The sequence below is a fragment of the Nyctereutes procyonoides genome, unplaced genomic scaffold, assembly GCF_905146905.1.
Source record: "Nyctereutes procyonoides isolate TBG_1078 unplaced genomic scaffold, NYPRO_anot_genome, whole genome shotgun sequence".
Lineage (NCBI taxonomy): Eukaryota > Metazoa > Chordata > Mammalia > Carnivora > Canidae > Nyctereutes > Nyctereutes procyonoides.
Window position 1 is genome coordinate 60,235,678 of NW_026575047.1, and position 26,476 is coordinate 60,262,153.

Below are 26,476 nucleotides of genomic sequence, written 5' to 3' on the forward strand. Positions count from 1 at the left end.
CCACCACCCCTAGTTCGTTTCCCAGAGTTAGGAGTCTTTATGTTCTGTCTCCCTTTCTGATATTTCCCACACATTTCTTCAGAGACTCATTTTAGACCTAAAATCACCTGCAGATTGAAATGAGGGGATAGAGAAATATTTGTCATGCACATGGTCATATGGAATCACAAAAAACCCCAAATAGCCAAAGTGATCTTGAAAAAGAAAACCAAAGCTGGATGGATCACAATTCCAGACTTCAGGCTCTATTACAAAGCTGTGATCATCAAGACAGTATGGTGCTGGCACAAAAAAAAGACACACATGAGTGGAGCAGAATAGAGAACCCAGAAATGGACTCTCAACTCTATGGTCAACTCAGTTTTGACAAAACGGGAAAGAATTTCCACTGGGGGGAAAAAAAAACCAGTCTCTTCAACAAATGTTGTTGGGAACATTGGACAGCCATTAAGCAGAAGAATGAAACTGGACTACTGTCTTAAACCATTCACAGAGATAAATTCAAAATGGCTGAAAAACCTAAGTGTGAGACAGGAAACCATCAGAATCCCAGAGGAAAACACAGGTAGAAACCTCTAACCTCAGCTGCAGCAACTTCTTACTAGATATGTCTCCCGAAGCAAGGAAAACAAAAGTAAAAATAAACTATTGGGACATCATCAAAACAAAAAGCTTCTGCACAATGAGGAAACAACAAAACTAAAAGGCAACCTTCAGAATAGGAGAAGATATTTGCAAATGACATATCTGATAAACAGGTGATATCCAAAATATATAAAGAACTTATAAAACTTGACACCCCAAAATCAAATAATCCAGTTTAAAAAATGGACAGAAGACATGAACAGTTTTTCCATAGAAAACATACAGGTGGCCAACAGACACATGAAAAGATGCTCAACATCACTTATCATCAGGGAAATACAAGTCAAAACCACAATGAGGTATCACCTCAACACCTCTCAGAATTGACTAAAATCAACAACAAAGGAAACAACAGATGTTGGAGAGAACGTGGAGAAGGGGCAACCCTCTTACACTGTCAGTGGGAATGCAAACTGATGCAGCCTCTCTGGAAAACAGTGTGGAGGTTCCTCAAAAAGTAAAAAACAGAAAAACCCTAGGACCTAGCAATTGCAGTACTGGGTATACCCAAACAATACAAAAATTCTGTGTCGAAGGGATGCATTCACCCCTATGTTTATGGCAGCATGATCAGCAATAGCCAAACTATGGAAAGAGCCCAAATGTCCACTGACTGATGAACAGGTAAAGAAGTGGCATATATATACAATGGATATTACCCAGCCATAAAAAAAGAATGAAATCTTGCCATTTGCAATGACTTGGATGGAGCTAGAGAGTATGCTAAAATATCAGTCAGAGAAAGATAAATACCATTTGATTTCACTCATATCTGGAATTTAAGAAACAAAACAGATGCACATAAGGGAAAAAAAACCCACTCAACTAAGAGAACAAACTTATAGTTACTGGAGGGGAGGTGGGTGGGGGGATGGGTTAAATAGGTGATGGAGATTCAGGAGTGCACTTGTAATGAGCACTGGGGGTTGAATGGAAGTGTTGAGTCACTACATTGTACACATGAAACTAATATTACACTGCATGTTAACTAACTAGAATTTAAATAAAAAGAGAAATGAAATCTTGCCATTTGCAATGATGTGGCTCGATCCCAGGACCCTGAGATCATGATCTGAGCCGACTGAGCCACCCAGGTGCCTCTACATTCTAATTCTTTAAAAAATTATCCACCTTGGGGTGCCTGGATGGCTCATTGGTTAAGTGTCCAACTCTTGATTTCAGGTCAGGTCATGATCTCTGGGTCATGAGATCGAGCCTTGCATCAGGCTTCGTGCTCAGCAGAGAGTCTGCTTGAGATTCCCTCTCTCTGCACCCCACCAAAAGAAACTGTCCACCTCATGCCTTTTTAGAGGAGTGGAGGAGATGGGCAGCCTGCACTAATACACCAGCCAGAATTATAGTTTGTGTCCATTTTCCAAGGGCATGGTCCTACCACAGTCAAGTTCAAGCTGCCATCTATTAGTGAGAGGAAAGAAGACAGAAGTGAAAGTTCCACATTTTAAAAGAACTGGGAAAGAATGGGTTAGAGGCATTAAAAGGTGTCGTGTTGTAGGTCAGGGGTCCCCTAACTCCTGACCTGTGTCCTGGCCTTGATTACACTGAGATTAAAAGGGAACCTGCTATTAGGCAAGCTAGTTCCACTCAACCAGCAGCTCACAGAGCATGACAACAGGCTTCTCTTGGGGTCCACAGAGTCTGGGTGTCACTTGGGGGTGGGTATGAGGCAGAGTCTGTTAACTGTCTGGGCCTCATGTCCCACCACAAGCATCACCTGTCTGACCTGAGGGACTTCCCAGTGGCAGCACTGAGCCAGGTGTTTTCATCTCCCACCTCCCTTATCTGAAGCAGGTACCACTGGGGACTTCTCTGCAGGTGAGAAATCTTTGGCCAAGCAGAAGGAGGGAAGAGGGCAGGGGTCTAGGGGTCCCTGCCTGTGTCTCAACAGCTTTAGCCTCCTTTCCACCTTCCCTGCCCCACTGGTCATGCTCCCAAACCTGCTGGGGTGCCCTCCATTGTTCAGACCAGGCATATTTGGCTCTTGGTGCCTGTCTGCACCCCAACACCCAGCCAACAACTTCAGGCCTCTCTGGAGCAGGGCCTGCACCTCACATCCTGCTGCATCAAGAACCATGTTCCCTGACTGAAGCCAGGCACGGCCCAGGTCACAGCACATGCATAGGAAACAGTTGCTGAGTGAATCCTGAGACAATGACTGTAACTTGTTACCTATAGAAAAACACATTACTTAGTATTTTTTAAAATTATGCTCAAGCCTAGAACACAGCAGACAGAACAATGACGCCTGGCATTCTTCACTTCTTGTCATCATCACGAGGCTTAAAACGGCAGCAAAAATCCTGACCCTAACCAAGTGGGGTAACGTGATACTCCAACCCATACCTTGCACCCTCTCACAACTCCCACAACCCTTGCCTCAGTTGAGTAAATTGTGAAGCCAGCCTGGCTGTGACCAGAAGAGACACTTAGTGGGGCAACATCCTCCCCTATTCACAGCAAGGTCTGTGCCATGTGGCATGGACAGACCTGGGAAGAGGAGAGGACACAGGCCCTAGGGATCAAGGCCTCTTCCCTTTAACCTCCCTAAATCTAGCCCTCCTTGACTTCAAAAACTGACACCTCTACTCACCAACTGCCAGAAACTTAGGAAATATCTTTGGGTCTTTTTTTTCTCTCATCCTCCATCTTCAGGGCATTAGCAAGTCCAGTGAAGTCCACTTCCAAAATATCCTTTTGGATATTGAACCCATCTACTTCTCTTCATCTCTGTCAACGCTACTTGGTCCAAGACACTACCTCTTGCTGGGACTAGAGTAACATCTTTCCACCTGCCATCATTCTGTGTCCACTTCCTGACCACCCCCCCCAACCACCTTGGCCCTAAATTGCCTGCCATTCACCCTCATCCACCCCCATCTTGTGACACAGTCTTGGCCCTCAGGGCCCTCAGTAAGGTTGGTTTCTTCTCAGCATCCAGATCTCATTAGAAAAAGACCTCTCCAAAACCCAACCCATGCTCTATCACAGCATCCTAGGAGCACACCTGTTCACAGGGACATGCCCTTTCCATACACCATGCAGAGAACATGGTGCCACTCAAATGCAGAACACAGAGTTGGCAGCAATTTCAGCTTGAAATTCCACATATCCTTGCAAAACACAGGAAGTTTCTATTTCTGCCAACTCTGGTTTCCCCATATATATCCTCTACTTAGCCCTCTGGCTTGTCCCACTAAGACATCTATCATTTTTTCTTGGCTGACAGGATGAAAACTTTAAATGGACACATCAGTTTGTAAAATGCTATGATGTTGTGATTAAGACAGAAGTGGGCAGCTGAAAGGAGATGACATCATGAGCCTGGAGAAGTTGGAGAAGAGGAGGAGGGTGAGCCAAGGACCTGTGTCTTCAAAGACTAGTTGTAAGGGAAGAGTGACATGTTGACACTCTCCTGAGAGCCACCACTAGGGACCTGAAGAGTGGTCCTTTTATGTCATTATTTTATTTTATTTTTTTATGTCATTATTTTAATAGACACATTTTTGCACCTGTGAGCAGAACATGCAAAAAACACAGAGAAGATACTGCTCAAACCTCAGCCCCTCAGAGCTTCAGAGCAAAATTAATCAGCAGTGCAAAGGCTCAGCGTTAACGGCTCTGAGACCACAGGGGCTAGTGTCTGTGCTGGGGAAGGGGGCCAGGCCCCATTTCTCTACACAGCCCAAAGGTTGGGCCCTGTGAAGAGTGAGACTCACACCAACATTGGACAGGGCAACTTAAAACCCAAGTGAGAACAATGCAAACACATCATAAACAGAATTCAGAAAAGAAAGACATTTCTCGGGATCCCTGGGTGGCGCAGCGGTTTGGCGCCTGCCTTTGGCCCAGGGCGCGATCCTGGAGACCCGGGATCGAATCCCACGTCGGGCTCCCGGTGCATGGAGCCTGCTTCTTCCTCTGCCTGTGTCTCTGCCTCTCTCTCTCTCTCTCTCTATGTGTCTCTCATGAATAAATAAATAAAATATATAAAAAAAAAAAAAAGAAAGACATTTCTCAGACTCAGCCCTCCCAAAGACAGCCACTGTTTAGTATGCCAATAATCTTTTCTCTGGATGTACCTTTTTGTAATTAGGATCATTCTGTTTGGAGTTTGATTTTTTTTAACTTCATAAAATACAGGTCCCACAACTATCATAAGATCTATGTAATTATTTGTTAACAACTGTACTGCATTCCACTAGACAATCAGGTATTGGAATATTCTTGCTGGTCAGTTGGGCTGCTTCCATATTTTTTATGACAATGTTGTATGACCACCCCCTTAATGGACCTCACATTATACTTGTTTGATTCATTCCTTAGCCTATCCAGCTTCCCACGAGTGAGAACATTTAAATATTGATAAGCATTGCAGATGGTCTCATAGAATCATACAGGTTCATGTGCACTCATTTATTTTTCTTCAATCACTGGTGAGGCTAGATATCTATTTCTATCTTTTACTACATTTTTGGAAATATCTGCTCATTCCCTTTGTCTCCTTTTTAGTATAGAGCATCTTTTCTTATCAAACTGTAAGAATGCTTTAAATACTAACTACACTAACCTTTAATACTCTTAGCCTGTTGCAAATGCAGCCATCCTCAGGCTGGACACCTACCTGTCTTACCTTACTGGACAATGTTCTGTGGCCTCAGCCAGCCTGTCTGCCTGCGGTTTCTGGATGTCAACTGTCCTCTGCATGCCCCTCCCTTCTCACCTCACCTCTCCTTGCATGGCATCACACCTGGACAAGATATTTTGACCCTCTGTCAGAGATGAGCCCTGAGCCTATTCCACACATTTGCCTGGTTTGCTATTTTTAAAACTTTAACTCTGCTGGTAAACTCACTGATTTTAGGGGCAGGAGTGAGGCCAGGCCCAGCCTGACACCCACCAGATGGCTAGAGTGCTGTCCTAGCACTACATTACTTTTTAGGAAGGTGCTAATGGAAGAAAACAATAACATTTCTTTCATATATGGCATGATACATTTAAATCATTGCAACTGACCTGATTTAAACTAAACTTGAAAATATGCTTCATTGTGAACTTAAAAAAAAATCATAACATAAACACAAAAGAACCTACCTTCGATCCATGCAAATACTGGGGTTGTGCATTAGGCTGTTTATCTCTTTGAAACTCTTGAGAAAATGGTAATACTGTCCGAACAAATCTAAACAAAAAAAGGATAAAAAGAAAAAAGAAAACAAATTTAATGGTAGTTCTTTAAAATTCAGAACTTTTTCATTACCCATCAGTTACATCTTCCTCCAGTTAACTGATGTAATCATCACGTAGGAAAATTCTAAGAAATAAAATACCATGAGATATAAATACTCCCAAGCATAGTACATGTAAGAAGAGTTCATCAAGAGAGTGAGAACACCTTTGTCCTTCCACCACATAAGCACAGTCTCCAAACTCCGGGACAGAGTCTGGTCTATGGGCACCAGCACCATTTCTTTTTCTTTTTCTTTTTTTTTTTATAATAATAAATTTATTTGTTATTGGTGTTCAATTTGCCAACATACAGAATAACACCCAGTGCTCATCCCGTCAAGTGCCCCCCTCAGTGCCCACCACCCAGTCACCCCCACCCCCCGCCCTCCTCCCCTTCCACCACCCCTAGTTCGTTTCCCAGAGTAGGGAGTCTATGTTCTGTCTCCCTTTCTGATATTTCCTACCCATTTCTTCTCCCTTCCCCTCTATTCCCTTTCACTATTATTTATATTCCCCAAATGAATGAGACCATATAATGTTTGTCCTTCTCCGATTGACTTATTTCACTCAGCATAATACCCTCCAATTCCATCCACGTTGAAACAAATGGTGGGTATTTGTCATTTCTAATGGCTGAGTAATAGTCCATTGTATACATAAACCACATCTTCTTTATCCATTCATCTTTCGATGGACACCGAGGCTCCTTCCACAGTTTGGCTATTGTGGACATTGCTGCTAGAAACATCGGGGTGCAGGTGTCCCGGCGTTTCATTGCATCTGTATCTTTGCACCAGGACCATTTCATGCCTAAATCAGTCCTTTGACAAGTGGTAATGAACAAGCACTCAAGCCTTGCTGGGCCTCTGGACACAGCAGTGACCTCGAGGACAGGAGTGGGAAGGCAGGCACAGGCAGTCGAGTCATCACTCAAATCACTATTTACAAGGTAAGGGGAAGAATGAGGAAATTCAGTGCTTATAACCACACTCATAATGGATTAGGGGATACTGAAAATCAAATGCTTGGAGTTTAAAGCAAACATGTCAAACTTGGCTAATACTTTCAAATCAGAATGGTTCATTTAAACATGTAAACTTTTATAAAGAAGCCATCATTAAGAAAAATATAAGGATTTGTTAATTATTAAATCTGAAGAACTTGATTGACACATATTACACTTTAATAAATAAAAAAGGATGTAATTAGCAAAATACCACCAGCGCATGAAATGAACATGCATGTCTGAGGGCAGGTCAGTGGCCTGCAGCATCAGGTGTCTGGATTTTGTTGTTAACCCTTAAAGTGTTGAGTTATTTTGACCAGGCTGTTAAATGGCTCCCAAGTCAGCTGGACCCCTTCCTAATTAGGGTGGCTTAGTGGTCAGTACCTGAGGGCTAGTACTAAGGCTGGCCCTCTGGCAATTCTGTCAAATGGGTAGGTATTCAGTGAGGTTTCCCCATTCTTACTGGCAGGGCTTCAAATGGCTTCTAATTCTGTGAATTATATAGCTTACAGCTCTAAAAAGTTATTCTTTACTATCCTTGTGGAGTTTCACCAATGCACCATACAGTTTAATATTTGAGCAAAGAGTAAAGGGCCCTGAGTTGGTCTCAGGAGCTGCTTCTCTACGCAGCTCTCCCCTCTCCCACCCGGCAAATTTCCCCTGTAAGTGTCAACTGTTTCAGCTTCCTCAGTTTCCAATCTATCTCCTCCACCAAGTAAGACGTCCAGGCTGACATGCAGAAGAATGAAACTAGACCATTCTCTTATACCACACACAAAGATAAACTCAAAATGGGTGAAAAATCTAAATGTGAGACAAAAACTCAAAATGGGTGAAAAATCTAAATGTGAGACAAGAATCCATCAAAATCCTAGAGGAAAACACAGGAAACAGCCTTTTTGAACTCAGCCACAGCAACTTCTTGCAAGATACATCTATGAAGGCAGGGAAAACAAAAGCAAAAATGAATTATTGGGACTTCATCAAGATAAAAAGCTTCTGCACAGCAAAAGAAACAATGAACAAAAATAAAAGACAACCTACAGAATGGGAGAAGATATTTGCAAATGACATATCAGATAAAGGGCTAGTATTCAAGATCTATAAGAACTTATTAAACTCAACAGCAAAGAAACAAACAATCCAATTATGAAATGGGCAGAAGACACGAACAGAAATTTTACAGAGGCAGACATAGATATGCCCACAAGCACATGAGAAAATGCTCCGCATCACTTGCCATCAGGGAAATACAAATTAAAACCACAATGAGGGGGATCCCTGGGTGGTTCAGCGGTTTAGCACCTGCCTTTGGCCCAGAGCGCGATCCTGGAGTCCCCGGATCGAGTCCCACGTCAGGCTCCCTGCATGGAGCCTGCTTCTCCCTCCTCCTGTGTCTCTGCCTCTTTCTCTTTCTCTCTCTCTCTATCATAAATAAACAAATAAAATAAATAAATAAATAAATAAATAAATAAATAAATCTTTTTAAAAAAATAAAACCACAATGAGATACCACCTCACACCAGTGAGAATGGGGAAAATTAACTAGACAGGAAATAACAAATGTTGGAGAGGATGTGGAGAAAGGGGAATCCTCTTGCACTGTTGGTGGGAATGTGAACTGGTGCAGCCACTCTGGAAAACTGTGTGGAGCTTCCTCAAAGAGTTAAAAATAGATCTGCCATACGACCCAGCAATTGCACTTCTGGGGATTTACCCCAAAGATTCAGATGCAGTGAAACGCCAGGACCCCTGCACCCCGATGTTTCTAGCAGCAATGTCCACAATAGCCAAACTGTGGAAGGAGCCTCAGTGTCCATCGAAAGATGAATGGGTAAAGAAGAGGTGGTTTATGTATACAATGGAATATTACTCAGCCATTAGAAACGACAAATACCCACCATTCGCTTCAACGTGATAGAACTGGAGGGTATTATGTGGAGTGAAATAAGTCAATCAGAAAAGGACAAACATTATATGGTCTCATTCATTTGGGGAATATAAAAAATAGTGAAAGGGAATAAAGGGGAAAGGAGAGAAAATGAGTGAAAATATCACTGAGGGTGACAGAACATGAGAGACTCCTAACTCTGGGAAACGAACAAGGGGTAGTGGAAAGGGAGGTGGGTGGGGGACTGGGGTGACTGGGTGACAGGCACTGAGGAGGGTACTTGACGGGATGAGCACTGGGTGATATGCAATATGTTGGCAAATTGAACTCCAATAAAAAAAAAATTTAAAAAAATTAAAAAAAAAAAAAAAAAGACTTCCAGTCTATATTGGGATACCCTCCCTCCACACTGAGGCCCAGGAAGTGCTTCCAGGCAGAAAGCCAGGGAAGTCATAGGGCTCACTTCTTTTGTTTCCTTTCCCTCAGGGAAACAAGCAATGCCCGAAAACAGTGGTTTCATAAATTTTGTCTAATTTTTCACTTGCTTAGGGCAAAAGAGTAAATCCAAACCCTATTCCTCCATTATACCAATTTTTATTTTTACTTTTTCCAAACAATTTTTATTTAGTTATTTATTATTTATTTATCTATCTATTTATTTATTTATTTATTTTTGTAATAATAAATTTATTTTTTAATGGTGTTCAATTTGCCAACATACAGAATAACACCCAGTGCTCATCCCATCAAGTGCCCCCCTCAGTGCCCACCACCCAGTCACCCCCACCCCCCGCCCTCCTCCCCTTCCACCACCCCTAGTTCGTTTCCCAGAGTTAGGAGTCTTCCATCTTCTGTCTCCCTTTCTGAGATTTCCTACCCATTTCTTCTCCCTTCCCCTCTATTCCCTTTCACTATTATTTATATTCCCCAAATGAATGAGACCATATAATGTTTGTCCTTCTCCGATTGACTTACTTCACTCAGCATAATACCCTCCAGGTCCCTCCACGTTGAAGCAAATGGTGGGTATTTGTCATTTCTAATGGCTGAGTAATAGTCCATTGCATACATAAACCACATTTTTTCCGAACAATTTTTAACCACGTACACACACACACACACACACACACACACACACACACTCTCTCTCTCTCTCCCGCCCCCCACCCAATGTAAAGAGAAAAGCATTGGCAACAAATACTGAATTCCATTTAGTAGGCTTGTGTAGGAAGCATTAATAATTTTGAAGTCATTTTCTGCGTTTTTAGAACTGAGCAAGAGAGTAAATATACCAAGAATATTTACATCCAGGAACCAAGAATAATGAAACAGGATTTTCAGTGTAGAAAGGAATTACAGAAATGGAAAGGGAGAGAGAGAATAAGAATGACACCTGCAGTGCTGAACTGGAACTGAAGGTACCAGTGTGAATTCACGGTTATAATATGTAAACAGCTACAGAGGAGCCGTGCATGCATGCATTTTATGGGTTTGTGTCTCCAAAGAGAAAATCTGAAGTCTTAATGACCAGCACCTTGGATGTGATCCTTATTTGGGATCAGGGCCACTGCAGCTGTGATTAGTCAAGGTGAGGTCATGCTGAAGAGGAGCGGCTCCTGAATCCAATGACTCCAGTCCTTGTAAGAAAAGAGACACACATAGGGCAACAGCACATGTCTACAGAGGCAGGGCCTGGAACGAGAGAGCTGCACAGTAAGGAAGGCTGAGAACTGCTAGCTGCCACCTGGAGCTGGTAGGGGGCAAAAGGAGGTTCCCCAGAGTCTCAGAGAAGTGGCATGGCCCTGTGGACACTCTGATGTTGGATATCTAGACTCCAGAATTAGAAATTTTTGAGAAAAGAAATTTTTGTGGTTTGAAGCCCCATGGTTTGTGATAGTTTGTTAGAGGAACCTAATACAGCACACATCTGGTACTTCTAGCTCTAACATCAAAAGGGTCTAGAAACAATGATATTCCAATAGCAATAAGCATACCTAACACCCAGACTTACTTTTTAAATATTAAGTCTAGTTCTAAAATAGTCTCCACTCTAAGGAATCCTGTAGAAATGACAAATCACAAGGACAGAGCAAGAGAAATAGAAGATGAACCTGGAACTTCTTGTGGTGCAGGAAGTAGAGCCATGCTTCAAAATGATGCAGACAGAGAAAATCTGGTAGAAGGGGCTCCCACTGGCCAAAATGGGGCCAACTTGAGCCACAAACCCAAGTCATGATAGTAACAGATTCTATCTATCTATCTATCTATCTATCTATCTATCTATCTATCTATCTATCTATTTATGATAGTCACAGAGAGAGAGAGAGAGAGAGAGAGAGGCAGAGACACAGGCAGAGGGAGAAGCAGGCTCCATGCACCGGGAGCCCGACGTGGGATTCGATCCCGGGTCTCCAGGATCGCGCCCTGGGCCAAAGGCAGGCGCCAAACCGCTGCGCCACCCAGGGATCCCATAGTAACAGATTCTAATGCTGAGTTAGAATTCCTGAGTCCTTATTTATAATAAACAAATAAATGTTAACACAAATAGCAGAAAGCCAAGTAATATACAAGGAAAGATGAAGTTTGAAATCATTGTTCAAGCACCATAATGACAACTGATAACAAGCCAGAACTGAAACCTGATAGCCACCATCCTAACAAAGGGGCAGAAGTTAACATACTGGAAATGGGACAAAATAATGCCCTTGGCTTCATGGTACACTGCACTGAAGACACACTGCTTCTTCCGTGGCCTTCCTCTTTGAAGCCTAACTCTGATCCCAACTGTTGGCCTATTTCCAGAGCTATAGCATTTTCATACAACTATTAGCTGTATAGGTTAAATTTAAGTCACAGGCCACCCTAAACCACTTCCCAGAGCTATCAGCAAAATTCCTAATCAAAAATAAGCAGCAAAATCAGTAGATACGCCAAGAACAAATGAAGGTTTCCCTCAAGCATCTCTTAGAAAACCCTCAAGTATGGAATCAAAATACTGAGTGATGGGGGATCCCTGGGTGGCTCAGCGGTTTAGCGCCTGCCTTCGGCCCAGGGTGTGATCCTGGAGACCCGGGATCAAGTCCCACATTGGGCTCCCTGCATGGAGCCTGCTTCTCCCTCTGCCTGTGTCTCTGCCCCCCACCCCCCATCTCTCATGAATAAATAAATAAAATCTTAAAAAAAAAATACTGAGTGACACAGTTTTGTCTGTCTTCTCAGGTTCCAGTTCAGTTTCCAGGAGCCTCGGTGGGCAGAGCAGCCTCCTGCAACACAGGTGGGATCCACTCTCAGCCTCTGTGGGCTTTGTGCTCAACCTGCAAACAGGAATGTTCACAGCACTGCGTGGGCCATGGGAGAAATATGCCACAGCACGTGAAGGCATCGGTGCTGTCCTTTCTGCTTGGAGTCATCTGCATTCAACATTGTGTCGTGTGGTCTCAAGAAACAAGGGCCTCTCTCTTCAGTTATATATTGGATGCCTCAATGCTCCTTGCACAGGGTCCTGTAACGGACACACGCCTGGAGGTTTTTACCCTCGAGCAGGTCACTGGGTTACTAGCACCAGCTTTCTGACCTGAGCCCTGCCAACTTGGCCTTTGATAGTGAGGCTCCTGCTGCCTGTTCTCCGTCAACAGCCCCAAACAGGGCACCCACATGGTAGGGCCCACCTAGGTAGGCTTGAACTCAGAATCAGATCCATTTCCCTAACTCTACACTTCTCACCCAACTTTTGTTCAGATGTCTGCAGTCTTTCAGAAAATACAGCGATTTATCACAAGAGTTTATGGCAAATGCTGACTTTTCATCGTCATGTAAAGCTGACCTTCCTCTGCAGTCCTTCTAAGTAGCTCATGTCACTTCTGAGGGCTCAGCCCACTGAACCTCACCAAGGACACAGGGCCAAGTGGGTGCTACATGCAGCAAGCATAAAGGGGGCACAGGGAATACCTTTAATTGCTCCTTTTGCAAGATCTCTGGGATATCCCTTAAAGGGTGAAGAAATGCTAGATAGCTTAAAAAAAAAATCTAAAATAGTACAAAAAACATCACAGCTCCCTGTGTTGCCTGATTCTGACCTCATTGGAACATCTTTTTTCAGCCCATTGACAGTGGGGTTCTGTTGCATGTTACCTTTGGAGACACCAGACAAGGCAAAAATGATTTAAGGTAACAAATTAATTCCAAAGGTTTCAAATGGACTAACCAAAACAGCTCTTTGACCTACAAACATCAGCCATGACTTAAACAGATTTTCAGGGAGAAAAGTATATCTATATCTTAACACAGAATGACCCTTCTTTTTTTTTTTTTTTAAAAAAAAGATTTTATTTATTTATTCATAGACACACACAGAGAGAGAGAGGCAGAGACACAGGCAGAGGGAGAAGCAGGCATCATACAGAGAGCCTGACGTGGGACTCGGTCCAGGGTCTCCAGGATCACACCCTGGGCTGCAGGCGGCGCTAAACCACTGCGCCACTGGGGCTGCCCCAGAATGACCCTTCTTGTGATATATCACATGGGGTAAGAATATGTATGTAATAGTATACATAACAACACCCATTTCAGCAAAATAAAAAATATACATGTATATCTGACTGTATGGCAAAAACTGCAGATGACAGACCCATTTTTTGATGAAGGCAATTTCTAGGGATTTAATTCTTTCCCCTATATATGTATATATGATTTCTAGCTTTTCTATAATTATGATACATTTTTTATGTAATAAAAATATTTTTTCAGTTAATCCAAACTCTAACTTGGAAGATACCTATTTCAGGAAACTGGGTGTCTTAAAAGAAGTTAAACAGGGATGAGTAGTCCATAAAGTCTGGTTCTGGGGGATTGTGCCCATCCAGGCTCAGAAGACCCTTAACTGGGGGATGCTGACAAAGGCTCCTTCATTTGTGGCTCTGAAACCCATGGCCACATCTCCACTACTGCTGCCTGGGACTGGATGTCAGCCACCTGGGGCCAGTGTGATGGCATAGCCCCATGTACCTGGGAACAGGCCTGCCTCCCCACAGAGAAATCTACCCTTGGGGCTCTGATGTTGGCAATAGCAGACCTGATTAGACCACAGGAGGGCCTCCTTTCTGTCCTCAGTTCTAGTTCTCATCAGCACCCTGAGACATAAAACTCTGGGCCAGTAACAATTCAGCCAATACCCGATGGGATGCTCAGACCCAGCAGCAAAGCCAAAGACAATGATTTTTTTTTTTTTAAGATTTTATTTATTTATTCATGAGAGTTACAGAGACACAGGCAGAGGGAGAAGCAGGCTCCATGCAGGGAGCCCAGTGTGGGACTCGATCCTGGATCTCCAGGATCACACCCCGGGCTGAAGGCGGCGCTAAACCACTAAGCCACCAGGGCTGCCCCAAGACAATGATTTTTAAAAAGCAGTCATAATACATACATGCACACACACAGATACAGATAAATGTCCCTGGTATATGCTGACATACAGCAGGACCCGAGCTAAAGACATATGGAACAAACCTCCAACAGGCAGCTGCCCAGCGCACAGCAGCCAAGGCAAGGCTGTCCCAGGATCTGGGCCATATGAAGCTGAACCACATGAAATAATGTTGCTATCAACCATGGCACTCACCTAATTAGCCACTTTGTGTTGTTGAAAGGATAGGTAGGTGAGAGGGTGGCTGATGGATCTTTATACACCCCAACATCCCAGAATGGATGACAAGTAGAGTCAGTGACTACATCCCAACATCCGGTAGACTTACAACCGTAAGCTGTAGCTGCTGTCCACATGCCCCATGAGATCCCGCCCTGAGCTACACGCAAATGCCCCAGACAGGAACGCTGGCCTGCTGTGCAATCTCCACATGCAAAGCCTCAGACATGCCCACAGGCTGGCCTAGGGCTACATTTGCAAAAAGAGACTAAGAGGGCCTGAGTACCTGGACATGAGAGATGATGGGGAACAGGGGAGGGGACAGCAACCTACTGGATGATGCAGAGCCTTGGGATTGTCCCATTTAGGAACCCTTTGGCAAGGGCATCCAGAACTATTCATGAGGTACACACTCACCGGTTTGTGGAGCCATTGTAGCAATAGTTGGGCAGGAAGTCATAATTGAGTTCCCAGAAGACATGGAGGGTGATTCTCCCATAGGGTGCTGACACATTGTGGTTGGCCTCCCGGAACATGGCATCAAAGCTGTCCAGCGTCAGGTACCTGCTTAGCAGCTTATGGGTCATGCGGTTGATTTCCAAGAGGCCATCCAACTCCTACAGGACCACAAAAACAAGGGTATGAGAACGGAAATGGGCCCAACACAGCAGCCTCCATTCCCCACGTGGGCAGTGCCATGGTTGGGGCAGAGCAGGCTGGGCAGAAGATAGCAGGACACACAAAGGTAAGGCTGGGGAGTAGGCCAAGAATACACAGTGGGGATCTAGTAGGTCACAGCAGCTTGCTTCTTACACCTAAATTTATTATGTCCTCTCCACTGCTTTGAAACACCTCTCTTTACTATGGTTACCCCCACAGGGCCATCATCCTTTCTCCACTAAGGTCCCCTCTGCATTCCCCTCCCTCCCCCCAGCCTCCAACCACCCAGGGCACACACCACTGGGACGTATCCACCTCTGCCCTTGCTGGGGCACTGTGTGTCCTCAAGCCTCAGCCTGAGTCAGCCTCATGTGCCTGGAGTTACCCAAAACCACAGCTATGAAGCAGAGTCAGCAAGCACTTTCACACTTGGCCTTCCAAGCTTTCAGAGTTTGCCCATAAACATTCCTAGGTCTCTGCTATCCATAGCAGCAGCCACTGGCCACATATGGCAATGAGAATGTGCCTGGTCCAAATTGAGGTGCACTGTGCATGTCAGTTACACATTAGATTTAAAAGATCAAATATGAAGACAAAGAACGTAAGATATCCAAGTCAATAATATTTTAATTCTGTAAAAGAATATGAGGAGCACTGCTCACCCTACGTGGAGATGCTCAAACCAAGTTGTTCATGCCCACCACTCATCCAGAGCTGCTTCTCTGGGAGTGTACAGTCTTCCTTGAGTTCTTACATCTTCACTATCATTTGTCTGTGGACTTCATTCTTGGAAGATCGATTTGGCTTAGCACAAAATCCTTAATTTGTGTTTCCTTTCCTTGGCTTCTGGTATGAATTGCTATGGGCAAAGCTCTGAGAACAAATTTTCTTTCTCTGATCACTCTGCTCAGATATCCAGAGGACTTTTTCTTTTCCTTTATAATCTAATACTTTTACTTCAATATTCCTTGGTGTTGGCCACTTTGGGTCAGTTTTCCCAAGCATACATCATAGGCTTTTAATATATATTTTATAGCATGTCTTTCTTTTTAAAAAATATTTTATTTATTTATTTGAGAGAAAGTGCATGAGAGAGCATAGCAGGGTGGAGGGCAAGAGGGAGAGAGAGAAGCAAGCTCCCCACTGAGCAGGGAGCCCAATGTAGGATTTGATCCCAGGGATCATGACCAGAGCTGAAGGCAGATGCTTAACTGACTGAACCAGCCAGGTACTCCTTAATTTTTTTTTTACATACAACTTTTTTCATTTAAATTTTAGGTAGTTAACATACAATGCAATATTGGTTTCTGGAGTAGAATTCAGTGATTCATCACTTACATACAACACCCAGTGCTCATCACAAGTGTCCTGTTTAACACCTACGACCCATCTAGCCCACCTCCCATCCTTACCTCCCTTCATTAGTCCTGTTTGTTCTCTAGCATTGTCTTTTTATGGTTTGTTTCCTTCTCTCCTTTTTTTCTTTCCCCCTTCCCATAGGTTCATCTGTTTTCTGCCTTAAATTCCACATGAGTGAGATCAATATGGTATTTGTCTTTCTCTGACTTATTTCACTTAGCATAATACACTCTTAAGTCCATCCACATCATTGCAAATGGCAATATTTCATTTTTCTGATGACTAATATTCCATTGTGTGTTTGTGCATATATATATATATATATATATATATATACTACACACACACACATATATTTATCTCCATTATCATTTCATCAGCCGATGGACATTTGGGCTCTCTCCATAGTTAGGCTATTGTTGATAATAGCATGTCTTAAATTTTATCAACTTTTTTTTGAAATACAACTTTTAATATTTGTTCCATTCTATTGCTTTGGTTTTTCTCAATGTATGTATACCCCCTATATGTATGTTAGATCTTTACTACCTTCTGTATCATTTTCTTTCAAATCCTTTTTGTGTTCATTTCTTTTTGATTTTTAAAATTTTTCTTTTTTTATTCTTTTCCCATAGTTAGGTGTAACTTATTCAAGATTAGAATTACTTGTTCTTTCAAGCCAATTTAGAATTGTGACTATTAAGAGCAGACACTAAAAAACAATACTCAGGATAAGCCATGCTCGATCAGTGAATACCTTTTGATTCCTATGAATTCCTATGGTTCAGTTTATCAGTAAGGTCAAAACTAAAATTAGCTCCAACCCTTTTGACCAGTTTCCCACAAATCTGGTAAGGCTGACAAAAGGGAGAACACTTACAACTATTGATGTCAGATCTTCACTTTCAAATCGTCCAATAGCCAGTTCCAGAGACTTATACATGGCTGCTGAGACACGTTGAGTAATCAGGCGATTAAGGTCTATGGATCTGCCCAGGAGCTGGAAGATGGAGAAAGCAAAAAGAATGAACAATAAAATACAAACAAGGAACAACAACAACAAAACATATATATTCTCCCAGAATCCAATTTCTTTTTTTTATTTTTTTTTTTATTTATTTTTATTTTTTTTTTTTATTTTACGATAGTCACAGAGAGAGAGAGAGAGAGGCAGAGACACAGGCAGAGTGAGAAGCAGGCTCCATGCACCGGGAGCCCGATATGGGATTCGATCCCGGGTCTCCAGGATCGCGCCCTGGGCCAAAGGCAGGCGCCAAACCGCTGCACCACCCAGGGATCCCTCAGAATCCAATTTCAAAAGAGAAGACAAATAAATAATATACAAAATGTAAATATTTTAAATCAAATGATATACATAGGTGTCATGATCAAATACCCTACTTTCCTAGAGCTGATATTTCTCTAGGTCAAAACCATAAAGAGCTTTTGTAGCATCCTTTGCATTGAATTTACACTTATGTCATGAACAGAAACCCCAAATTTCACCAAAAAGCCAGGAGAATCTGGGTCTGTTAGTGAGGAAACCCTCAAAATGGTATGTATGACCACAGAGACCTTGCGCATGGCTGACCTACACAGTGTTACAAGAATGAGGAAGAGAAAGTTATTCCCTATCTCAGAGTCCTAATAATGTAAGTGTGCCTCAATATCATCTCAGTAACATAAAAATATGAACAAGATCCTGGTGGGAAATGTCCAAAATGTGACTGGTCATTATCTGTAAAATTAAGTGGAATTTTCCCTATATTTTTCCATATCTTTCTAATTTATGATATGTATTATTTGTAAGGAAATAAAAAATAAGCACTGTATTTTTATTCTTTGTGCTGGCCAAGAAAAAGCTCTCTATCACTCAGCTGACAAATGTTTCTCACCTTCATTCTTAAAAAGCCCTGACTTTTGGGTATGTGGAGAGGACTCAACCCTCTGGGGCCATGCCTTCCCCTGCAGCCAGAGCAGGGTAGGGCAGGGTGCAGAACGTTGTAAGTATTCTTTTATGTCTTTAATATCTCAACACTTGGGGCACCTGGGTGGCTCGGTTGGTGAAGTTTCTGCCTTCAGCTCAGATCGTGATCTCGGGTTCCTGGGATCGAGCCCTGAGTCAGGCTCCCTGTTCAGTGGGGAATCTGCTTCTCCCTCTCCCTCTGTCCCCCACTTGTACTTTCTCCCTCTCATATAAAAAAAAAAAATTCTCAACACATAAGGAAATTGCGCGACATCTATTCAAACTCAATAAGCTCTAAGAAAACCTCACCATTCCAATGCCAGCTCCATAACTTACCTGCACATGCCGCTGCTTAAGTAGTGTCTCATAGCGGTTAGATGGTGGGAGATGGATCGTTGCCCCCTGATTCTTGCATTCTGATCGTAAACGTTTATCAAGAAGCAAACTAGTATGGAGGAAGAGAAGACATTTCTCATAGGCTGTGAATTTTAATGGAAATGTCAGATCCAATTACCCAAGATTTCATATCCAAATCATGTGGTCCATAAACCACAAACTCACCTTCCTGCCATAACCTTATAATATGCAAATATCTGGTCTGCTAGCTTATAAACAAATTGGTCAAAGCATAGATTCACCTGAAGAAAAAGAAAGGACATGTTAGAATTTTATTTCCTAACGATCAAATAAGACAATTAAAAAAAAATCTTTTGATTCAGCAAGTTCCATTTCTAGGTATTTTAACCAAAAAAACTGAAAACACTAACTCAAAAAAGATATCTGCACCTTCATATTTATTGTAGCATTGTCTGCAACAGCCAAGACATGGAAACGACCTCAGTGTCCACTGATGGAGGAAAAGATGAACACATACAGAAATTGTGGTATATGTATATATATATTATGGAGTTTATTCAGCCATAAAAAGGAAATCCTGCCATTTGCAACTACATGGATGGACCCTGAGGGCATTACGCTACTGAATAAGTCAGACAGAGAAAGACAAATACTGTACAATTTCATTTAGTATGTAGAATCTTAAAAAAAAAAAAAAAAGAATGCATAAAGAACAGACTAGTGGTTTCCAGAGGCAGGGGTAGGGATAGATAGAATGGGTGAAAGTGATCAAAAGGTACAAACTTCCAGTTATAAAATAAATAAGTTCTGGGAATATAAAATTAAAAGAGAATCTTTTGTTAAGGCAACTAACAAAGGCTCTTATTAGAAAAGAGAAATAAGAAATGACCTCATTGTCCAAAAACAGATTAAATGCATTATGGTATGTCCAGAAGTGAGCACTACACAGCCACTGAAAATTATATCAGAACCTCTCTTACCAATGGAGAAAAATGTTCCCTATCTCTTAATGACAAAAGAACATGAAAAAGTCTCTTCATCATGTGTTCCCAGTAGTTAATAGACATTGCATTTGGGTTCTGCTCCTGCCACCAGGCTGTGTATCCCAGGAGCTGCGTGTGGCCTCCCCTGGAACAAGGCCAGCTGCTCTAGGCACTGAGGTCAGGGAGGAGACATAGGATGGATTATACCCTGTGACTCCATCCCCAAAACTGTATCTTCCCTTGCAAATGGCATTGGCTTCCCCACCCAAAACTGATAAAGACATCATGTGCTCAAAAGGGAGTAACCCCAGGACCTGCAGGTTTCTGCCATATGCCTACCTTACATGGCCCAGGAGTCTATGAATCTCCCTGAAGAAGCATGTTCTAGTGGTTTTGTGAGGAGGCAGAGAAGGAAATCTAGATGCACAATGCAATTTGTTGAGGTTAAATGCTCTTAAATCTTAAGCTAGAAAATAAGATTTATCTCCTTAGCTGCATGTACACAGATTTAATTCTACTTGCTGGAATTTGTCCTCAAAAAAGTAATCGAATGTGGGGTCCCTAGGTGGCTCAGTTGGTTAAGCATATGCCTTTGGCTTAGCTCATGGTCTCAGAGTCCAGGGACAGAGCCCTGAGTGGGGAAATCTGTGCTCAGTGGGGAGCCTGCTTCTCCCTCTCCTTGCCCTCTGCTCGTGCTCTCTCCTGCTACCTCTCTCTCTCAAATAAATAAAATCTTAAAAAAAAGAAATCAAACACAGCTCAAATATTAGCTGCAAGGAAGTTCATCAAAGCATTACTTACAATATGCAAAAATAAAAAGCTAAAATGAAAGAAATAAAATAGGAGTTGATTTAAACTAAGTTCATAACAGAAGACAGGTGAGGAAACAGGTGTTTATGACATGCAGAGACCCCAAAGGTCACATGTACAGATACAGAGAAGAAAGTACAAATAGAAGGGTTCGCTCCAAAATATTTCAAAAGTTCATTCTATTGTTTAAACCTCCTTGTATTATAGAGAAAATCTGCTTCCTCTTATACTCAGAGAATATGGAAATTAAAATTTATTAAAGGTGCTAGGCCCTCACCTCTGCCTCAATTTCGTCGTAGAGAAACTGCTTGTTGAACCTTGTGAGGGCATAGTGGGCGCTGTCATTGTACAGGTCCAGGGAGTAGAGGACGTACCTGCAGAGGGGGCAGTGGTCAGCCTAGCCTTCCACATGGGCCTTCTTGACTCTCACTTCCCACACTCTCAGTGAAACTTAATATTCATTGTTGACCTCTCACATGAGGAAAAACAATCTTTTCAAACACCAAATGGAGTTCCTGCCAAAGTCCCTAATGGACCAAGCCCTATGGTCCCACAGATGGGATACATTTACTTGGCCATGCCCAGGGCCCCTAGAGGGTCTATCAGGGCATCTTCTCACTTATTTATGTTTCAAAGTTTTTCACCACAGAATGTAGTGTTTTTTATAACCACAAAAAGAAGTTATTTTCTTATTTCTAAGAATGAACTTTCTGATAAGAAGAACATATAGAGGTCCTGAATCCCACAGCTGACTACAACCATGTCCAGCATAACCAACAGCCCTTTTCCCCTGGCCCCATAGCTGGACAAAAGGCAGCAGCCAAGTGGTCTCCAGTAGTAAGGTCCCTCTGAGAGTACAAGGTCCCTCCCAGCTCACAGCAGGAAGGCTGTGTGAGCAGTGAGGTCAAGCTCAACTCCAAAAACGCAACACAGATGCATGCCAAAGCCTCTGTGTTAGTCCTCAAGGCTCCTCACACCTTCCCCAATGCTGCAGAGCAGATGTTACGGCCACTCCAGAGAAAGTGGAAGGTCATCCTTCTGATTGCCACTCAAGAACTGGCGTGCACAGGCTGTGTGTGCCAAAGAGCCTGCTGGGTCAGTTTCCAATCTGTTCACAAAACATCTCCTTTTCTATTAACTTACCTTCATGGACCTCATATTTATAAAGTCTATCACACCCTGTCCTGGCCTTGAGCACTGACCTGAAAAGAAAGCTTCCTCTCCCAAATTCATCTGGCTCAGAGGCTATGCCACACGAGATGCCAAACCACATCTCCTCTTGCTGACCCCTACCTGAGTCCCCAGGGCCTCACTAGCACCTGACACGTAGGGCTTAAGGACTTCTGCTGCCTGAGTTCCTGATTTTAGTCTAAAGCCAAGAAATCTGTTACTCGTATTAATCCCTGAAGTCTTATCCCAAATATGACAACTTCAGATGAAATGCTGCAAACAACCCAGCTCCCTCCTCCATCTCCCAAATACTATCAAGGACCCTGGTCACCACGAAGAGCTAAGACGGGCCTGCAGGGCACTCACTCCATCATTGATGCCTCCTTGGTCTCCAGGATGTGGTCTGTGAGGATCCACGGCATGGACATCTCGATAGGGAACTGGATCCTCCTGCCCATTGTCAGTTCCAGGAAGAACTCTCGGAACCACAGCTGTGAAAGGTCACAGCACTGCTGGAGTGTTTCTGGGAGGATTCAAATGACATCACGTTAACTTTCTGCAGGCAGAAAAGACTGAGCAGGATGATCGAGGACAGGGTGGGGCATGTGGGAGGTGCTGGCTCCTTTAATCTCAGCCGTGAGCCATGCGGGAGGGAGTGGACGTGAACAGGGAGGGGTCACATGGCACCTCACACTAAAGATAAGACAACCATGATGTGGCTGCAAGCAAAGTCACCCTAGACCGTGCACATTCTCACTTATGAAAAGAGCAAAGTCAGCATCTGGTCCCTGCTGGCCTGGGACGGACACCACCACCCGTAAATGGGACCCTGTCAATCCTGTGAGCCTCTCTGAGAGACTGAAAGGGAAAAATATGTCTTTTTAAAAGGAGAAATAAAAACGAGGTTATCTTTTTTTACTTAGGATAAAGATACAGCATTACATGCTATTCAGGACAAGTCTATCTAATGCAAAACAGAAACAAATTTTAAAAAACTGTCTCTATCATTTGACAAATGAAAAGCAAAGGCCTTGCTATTTACTCCAAACCTGTAGCACTTGCAGCCAAAATAGAGGCTTCCTGCCCTAAGCAAGCTGCTGCAGCACTCCACAAGAACCGAGGGTGTCCACCAGTGCCCTGGTCAAGGTCACTGCCACCTTCCACATACCACTGTTCATGGGGGCTGTTTCTGATACTTATCACTATCTTGTTCTTGAGCCAGGTGACAGATTACATTTGTCTGTATTTCTGACCTCATACGGGTTACAAAGACTTTGCATTCAAGCCACAGAGCAGCCACAGGCCCAAGGGCCCTCATGTTTCGAAGGGCCACACCATAGGGAGGGGCCCCGGCCGGATGTGCAGTTAAAGGTGAGGGAATATCACATAGGTCACAACACAGGTCACCATCTGGGTATGTGAGGGGACCAGAGCAGGGGATGGTCAGCAGAAGCATTCTAGATGGTGTTAGCAGTGTTAGAACATGCTTGGTCAAACACTGGTCAGCAGTATCTCTTACCACTGAAATTTATCAAGTGAGTGTAGAAGAATGACTCTCGATGAAATTTTTCTATGTCCAATATGGTGGGCCCCTCAAGGCTACTTCTCAAGGTTTTCTTGGAACCACTTTTGTCTGCAATGAGGGACTCTAGCATGGTTCTCACCATGTAAAGCTGCATTATCCAAGGAAACATTTGTGGGGGAGAAAATATACATGGCACATTAGTTACACCAAACTTATGTAAACCACAAGAGGAAGACTACTGTGCTATGCCCTGACCAGAGCCAGGCTGGAGCAGTAAGCCTACCACTATGCCAGCTCCTCCAAGTGGTCTTAGGCACCCATCTAAGTAGCCAAGTTGGTGCTGCTTGAGAGAAGGAATTTGTAGCAGAGCAATTCATCTCCGTGCCATAAACATCAACAAGAAAAACAAATGATGTCTTACCACCAAAGGTTAAAAGAGGCGGATAGGTGTAGGACTGCCTCAGAAACGCGTTTACCACATGCAAGAGTCTTTCCATGCCCAAAGACTTGAGCTGCCTCAGCAGCTCGGCAGAGCTCAAGGACTCCGCCATGGTGCGCACCAGGTACAGCTAGACACGGACAGATGGGGGGAGAGTTGGGAGAGAGCCGTTAGTCACAGGACACACACATCATGGGGTGGGGAGGCACACATGGGAACAGAGGGTGGGTGGGTGCATGCACACTGGACAGACCCAGGACAAGTGTTGTCCTTAAGTGGGCCAAATGCCTTCCTCCTAGACATTTGAGAGGTTTCATACAGAGCCACCAACATGCTTTGCTGGCAGTTCTCCGAAAAACTGGCAGGAAAGATTATAAAAGCCCCCAACAGAAGAACAATGAGTTAGAAATACTAAGTCCCAAAACAGGAAGAGAAAAGCAGAAGGACATATTAAATCAGAAATGAGGGTCAGAAGAAAGCTCCTTTTGGGCAACAGGGAACTCGGAGCATGCTGGGAGAGAGAACAGTAGTGGTGGCTTAAGACCAGGGACACAAAGAAGCTACATTCTTACATTCCTACAAGTTCTATCTTCAGAAACTATCATTTTAGGCCCAATAGAAAAAGTATAACCGTACATTTAAACACCCATCAGGAAACACAGTGTAAAATGGACACAGAGACTTTCACCCACATTTTCCAATGGGAGTTAATGCAGTTAAATTAAGTTCTGCATGCAAACGATTAAACCCGAGAATCACAAGGATGTCTTGGCTAATGCTCCAGATTCACTTGGGCAGGGAACAGAGGAGCAGAAAAGGCACAGGCAAGACTTGTGGCATTTAACTCTTAGCATTGCTTACCAAGCCTCAGTTCAGGGTTAGCCCACTCAGGGGAACAGGGGAAGCAGGGGAGCAGGGAGGATGAGAACCTGTGTGCTGGAAGGTCCCACGGCGCGCCGCGGCACTTTGATATCAAATCCACTCTTGGGATCCTTCTCACCCCGCAGGGCTGGGTCATTGAAGGGCTCATGCCCTGTCTCCCAGTCACACACGGTCTTTCTGATGGCCTGCAGGACACTAAACAGCCCATTCAAGTCATGAGTGAGGCACCTCCAGACTTTTACAATCACAATACTGCCTCTGCTGGCACTTCGCTCTTGGGACAGTTGATTCTCACACGTGATTTCCTTTGAGGGCAGTGGAGGGGCATGGTAATGGAAATTTTGAATAGAACATTCTCTGGGGGACATTACTATAGCCCCAGGTCTGATTTAGCAGCAGTTTGCATCGATTAACCTGGAAGTGATGCTATACTTCCTGAATATTGAGTCATGCAAAGGGCAGCTGGGGATAGACCATAAATATTTACCTAGGGAGCGGAAACTCAACCTCCACTGGCTGATTCCTTGACTTCTAACAGGAACATGTCACCAACCCAAGTGCGGGGACCGGGCCTTTGTCTCAGACACATTTGGAACATGTTTTCATCTCCAACAGGCTCCACCATACAGAGACCCCTCCATAGGTGTCACACTGGGCAGACATACCCATGTGCCCATCCTATCACTTCATGGGAAAGTTCTGGCTAAAACCTGAGTTACTCTTAGATTATACTTCACATTTCCCATGTGGTGAGCCTCCCATGATGGCAAACATAAGCAAAATGGAAAGATTTACAGTATCAATTTTATTAATGCTAAAACTCATACCAAGCCAGATGTCAAACATATCAATTAGAAAGCAAAAAAATGAAATCAATACACGCAAGCCCCGGTAAGCTTCATTTCACACAGATGTTTCTGAAAGACAACCTTAAAAGGCTAAAATTAAGAGAAAACTAGCTCAAGATAACTGCAGGATCTCTGAAAGAAGTGTGTTAGTTTCTGACCAACACACTTGGTCAGGCCAAAAGGATCAGAAACAAAAATACTGAGTATGATACACTTTGAGAAACGTGATGCTGGGCTTCCTGTTCCCACAAGCCTGGCGATTAGAATCATCAGATTTTGAGACACTCTCCTGCCAGAGATAAACACACCCTTGTTCCCGCATCTCCATTGTTCAGACAGTCTGTGGTTGATTTATTATGCATTGCTCAGGTGAATAACTGGATCCATTGCATTACATTTATTTATTTTTATTTATTTATTTATTTTTATTTATGATAGTCATCACAGAGAGAGAGAGAGAGGCAGAGACACAAGCAGAGGGAGAAGCAGGCTCCATGCACCGGGAGCCCGACATGGGACTCGATCCCGGGTCCCCAGGATCGGGCCCTGGGCCAAAGGCAGGCGCTAAACCGCTGCGCCACCCAGGGATCCCCCACTGCATTACATTTAGAGGAAATTCACCAGAAGTGAATGTCTGGAGGTTGAAGACAAATGTGCTGAGCATATTTATGAAAATATAACTATACCGTTTTTTAAACCTAAGCTGATTCTACAATTTTCGACTCTGAGCTCACAGGGAGGTATTATACTGAGGCTGACCTTTGGATGACGTTCTTCTTCTTCTTGATGGCCTGCCTGAGTGGTTCCCGGAGGGTAACCTGGGAAAAGTCCTGCAGTGCAGCATAGACGGTATGCCTGATGGCATGGTTGAACACACTCTCCATCCTGCCCATTAGCACCTGCAGGCCTTTGATCATGGCGATCACCTGCAAGGGGACACATGGCTTTCAGTGTGGTGGAGGGTGAGAGGAGATGTAGCCTTCTTGGGTGATGCCAAGTTACACCTGGAAGCAGCCTCCCTCTAGTGCACAGCACCTCTCCCCAGCCTCC

General features: G+C 43.6%; 1 protein-coding gene across 1 annotated transcript in view; it reads right to left on the bottom strand.

The window, feature by feature from the left end:
* The window catches only part of CYFIP1 (cytoplasmic FMR1 interacting protein 1), a 112,479-nt gene that overhangs the window by 25,397 nt on the left and 60,606 nt on the right, over positions 1-26,476 (bottom strand). Inside the window, exons 14-23 of the mRNA XM_055326849.1 lie at positions 26,186-26,352; positions 24,626-24,773; positions 23,252-23,405; positions 22,099-22,255; positions 20,840-20,936; positions 18,974-19,050; positions 18,749-18,857; positions 17,327-17,446; positions 14,845-15,044; positions 5,755-5,842 (exon numbers count right to left, since the gene is read on the bottom strand). Coding sequence (XP_055182824.1) covers positions 5,755-5,842; positions 14,845-15,044; positions 17,327-17,446; positions 18,749-18,857; positions 18,974-19,050; positions 20,840-20,936; positions 22,099-22,255; positions 23,252-23,405; positions 24,626-24,773; positions 26,186-26,352 — 1,317 coding nt within the window. The remainder of the gene's footprint in view (positions 1-5,754; positions 5,843-14,844; positions 15,045-17,326; positions 17,447-18,748; positions 18,858-18,973; positions 19,051-20,839; positions 20,937-22,098; positions 22,256-23,251; positions 23,406-24,625; positions 24,774-26,185; positions 26,353-26,476) is intronic.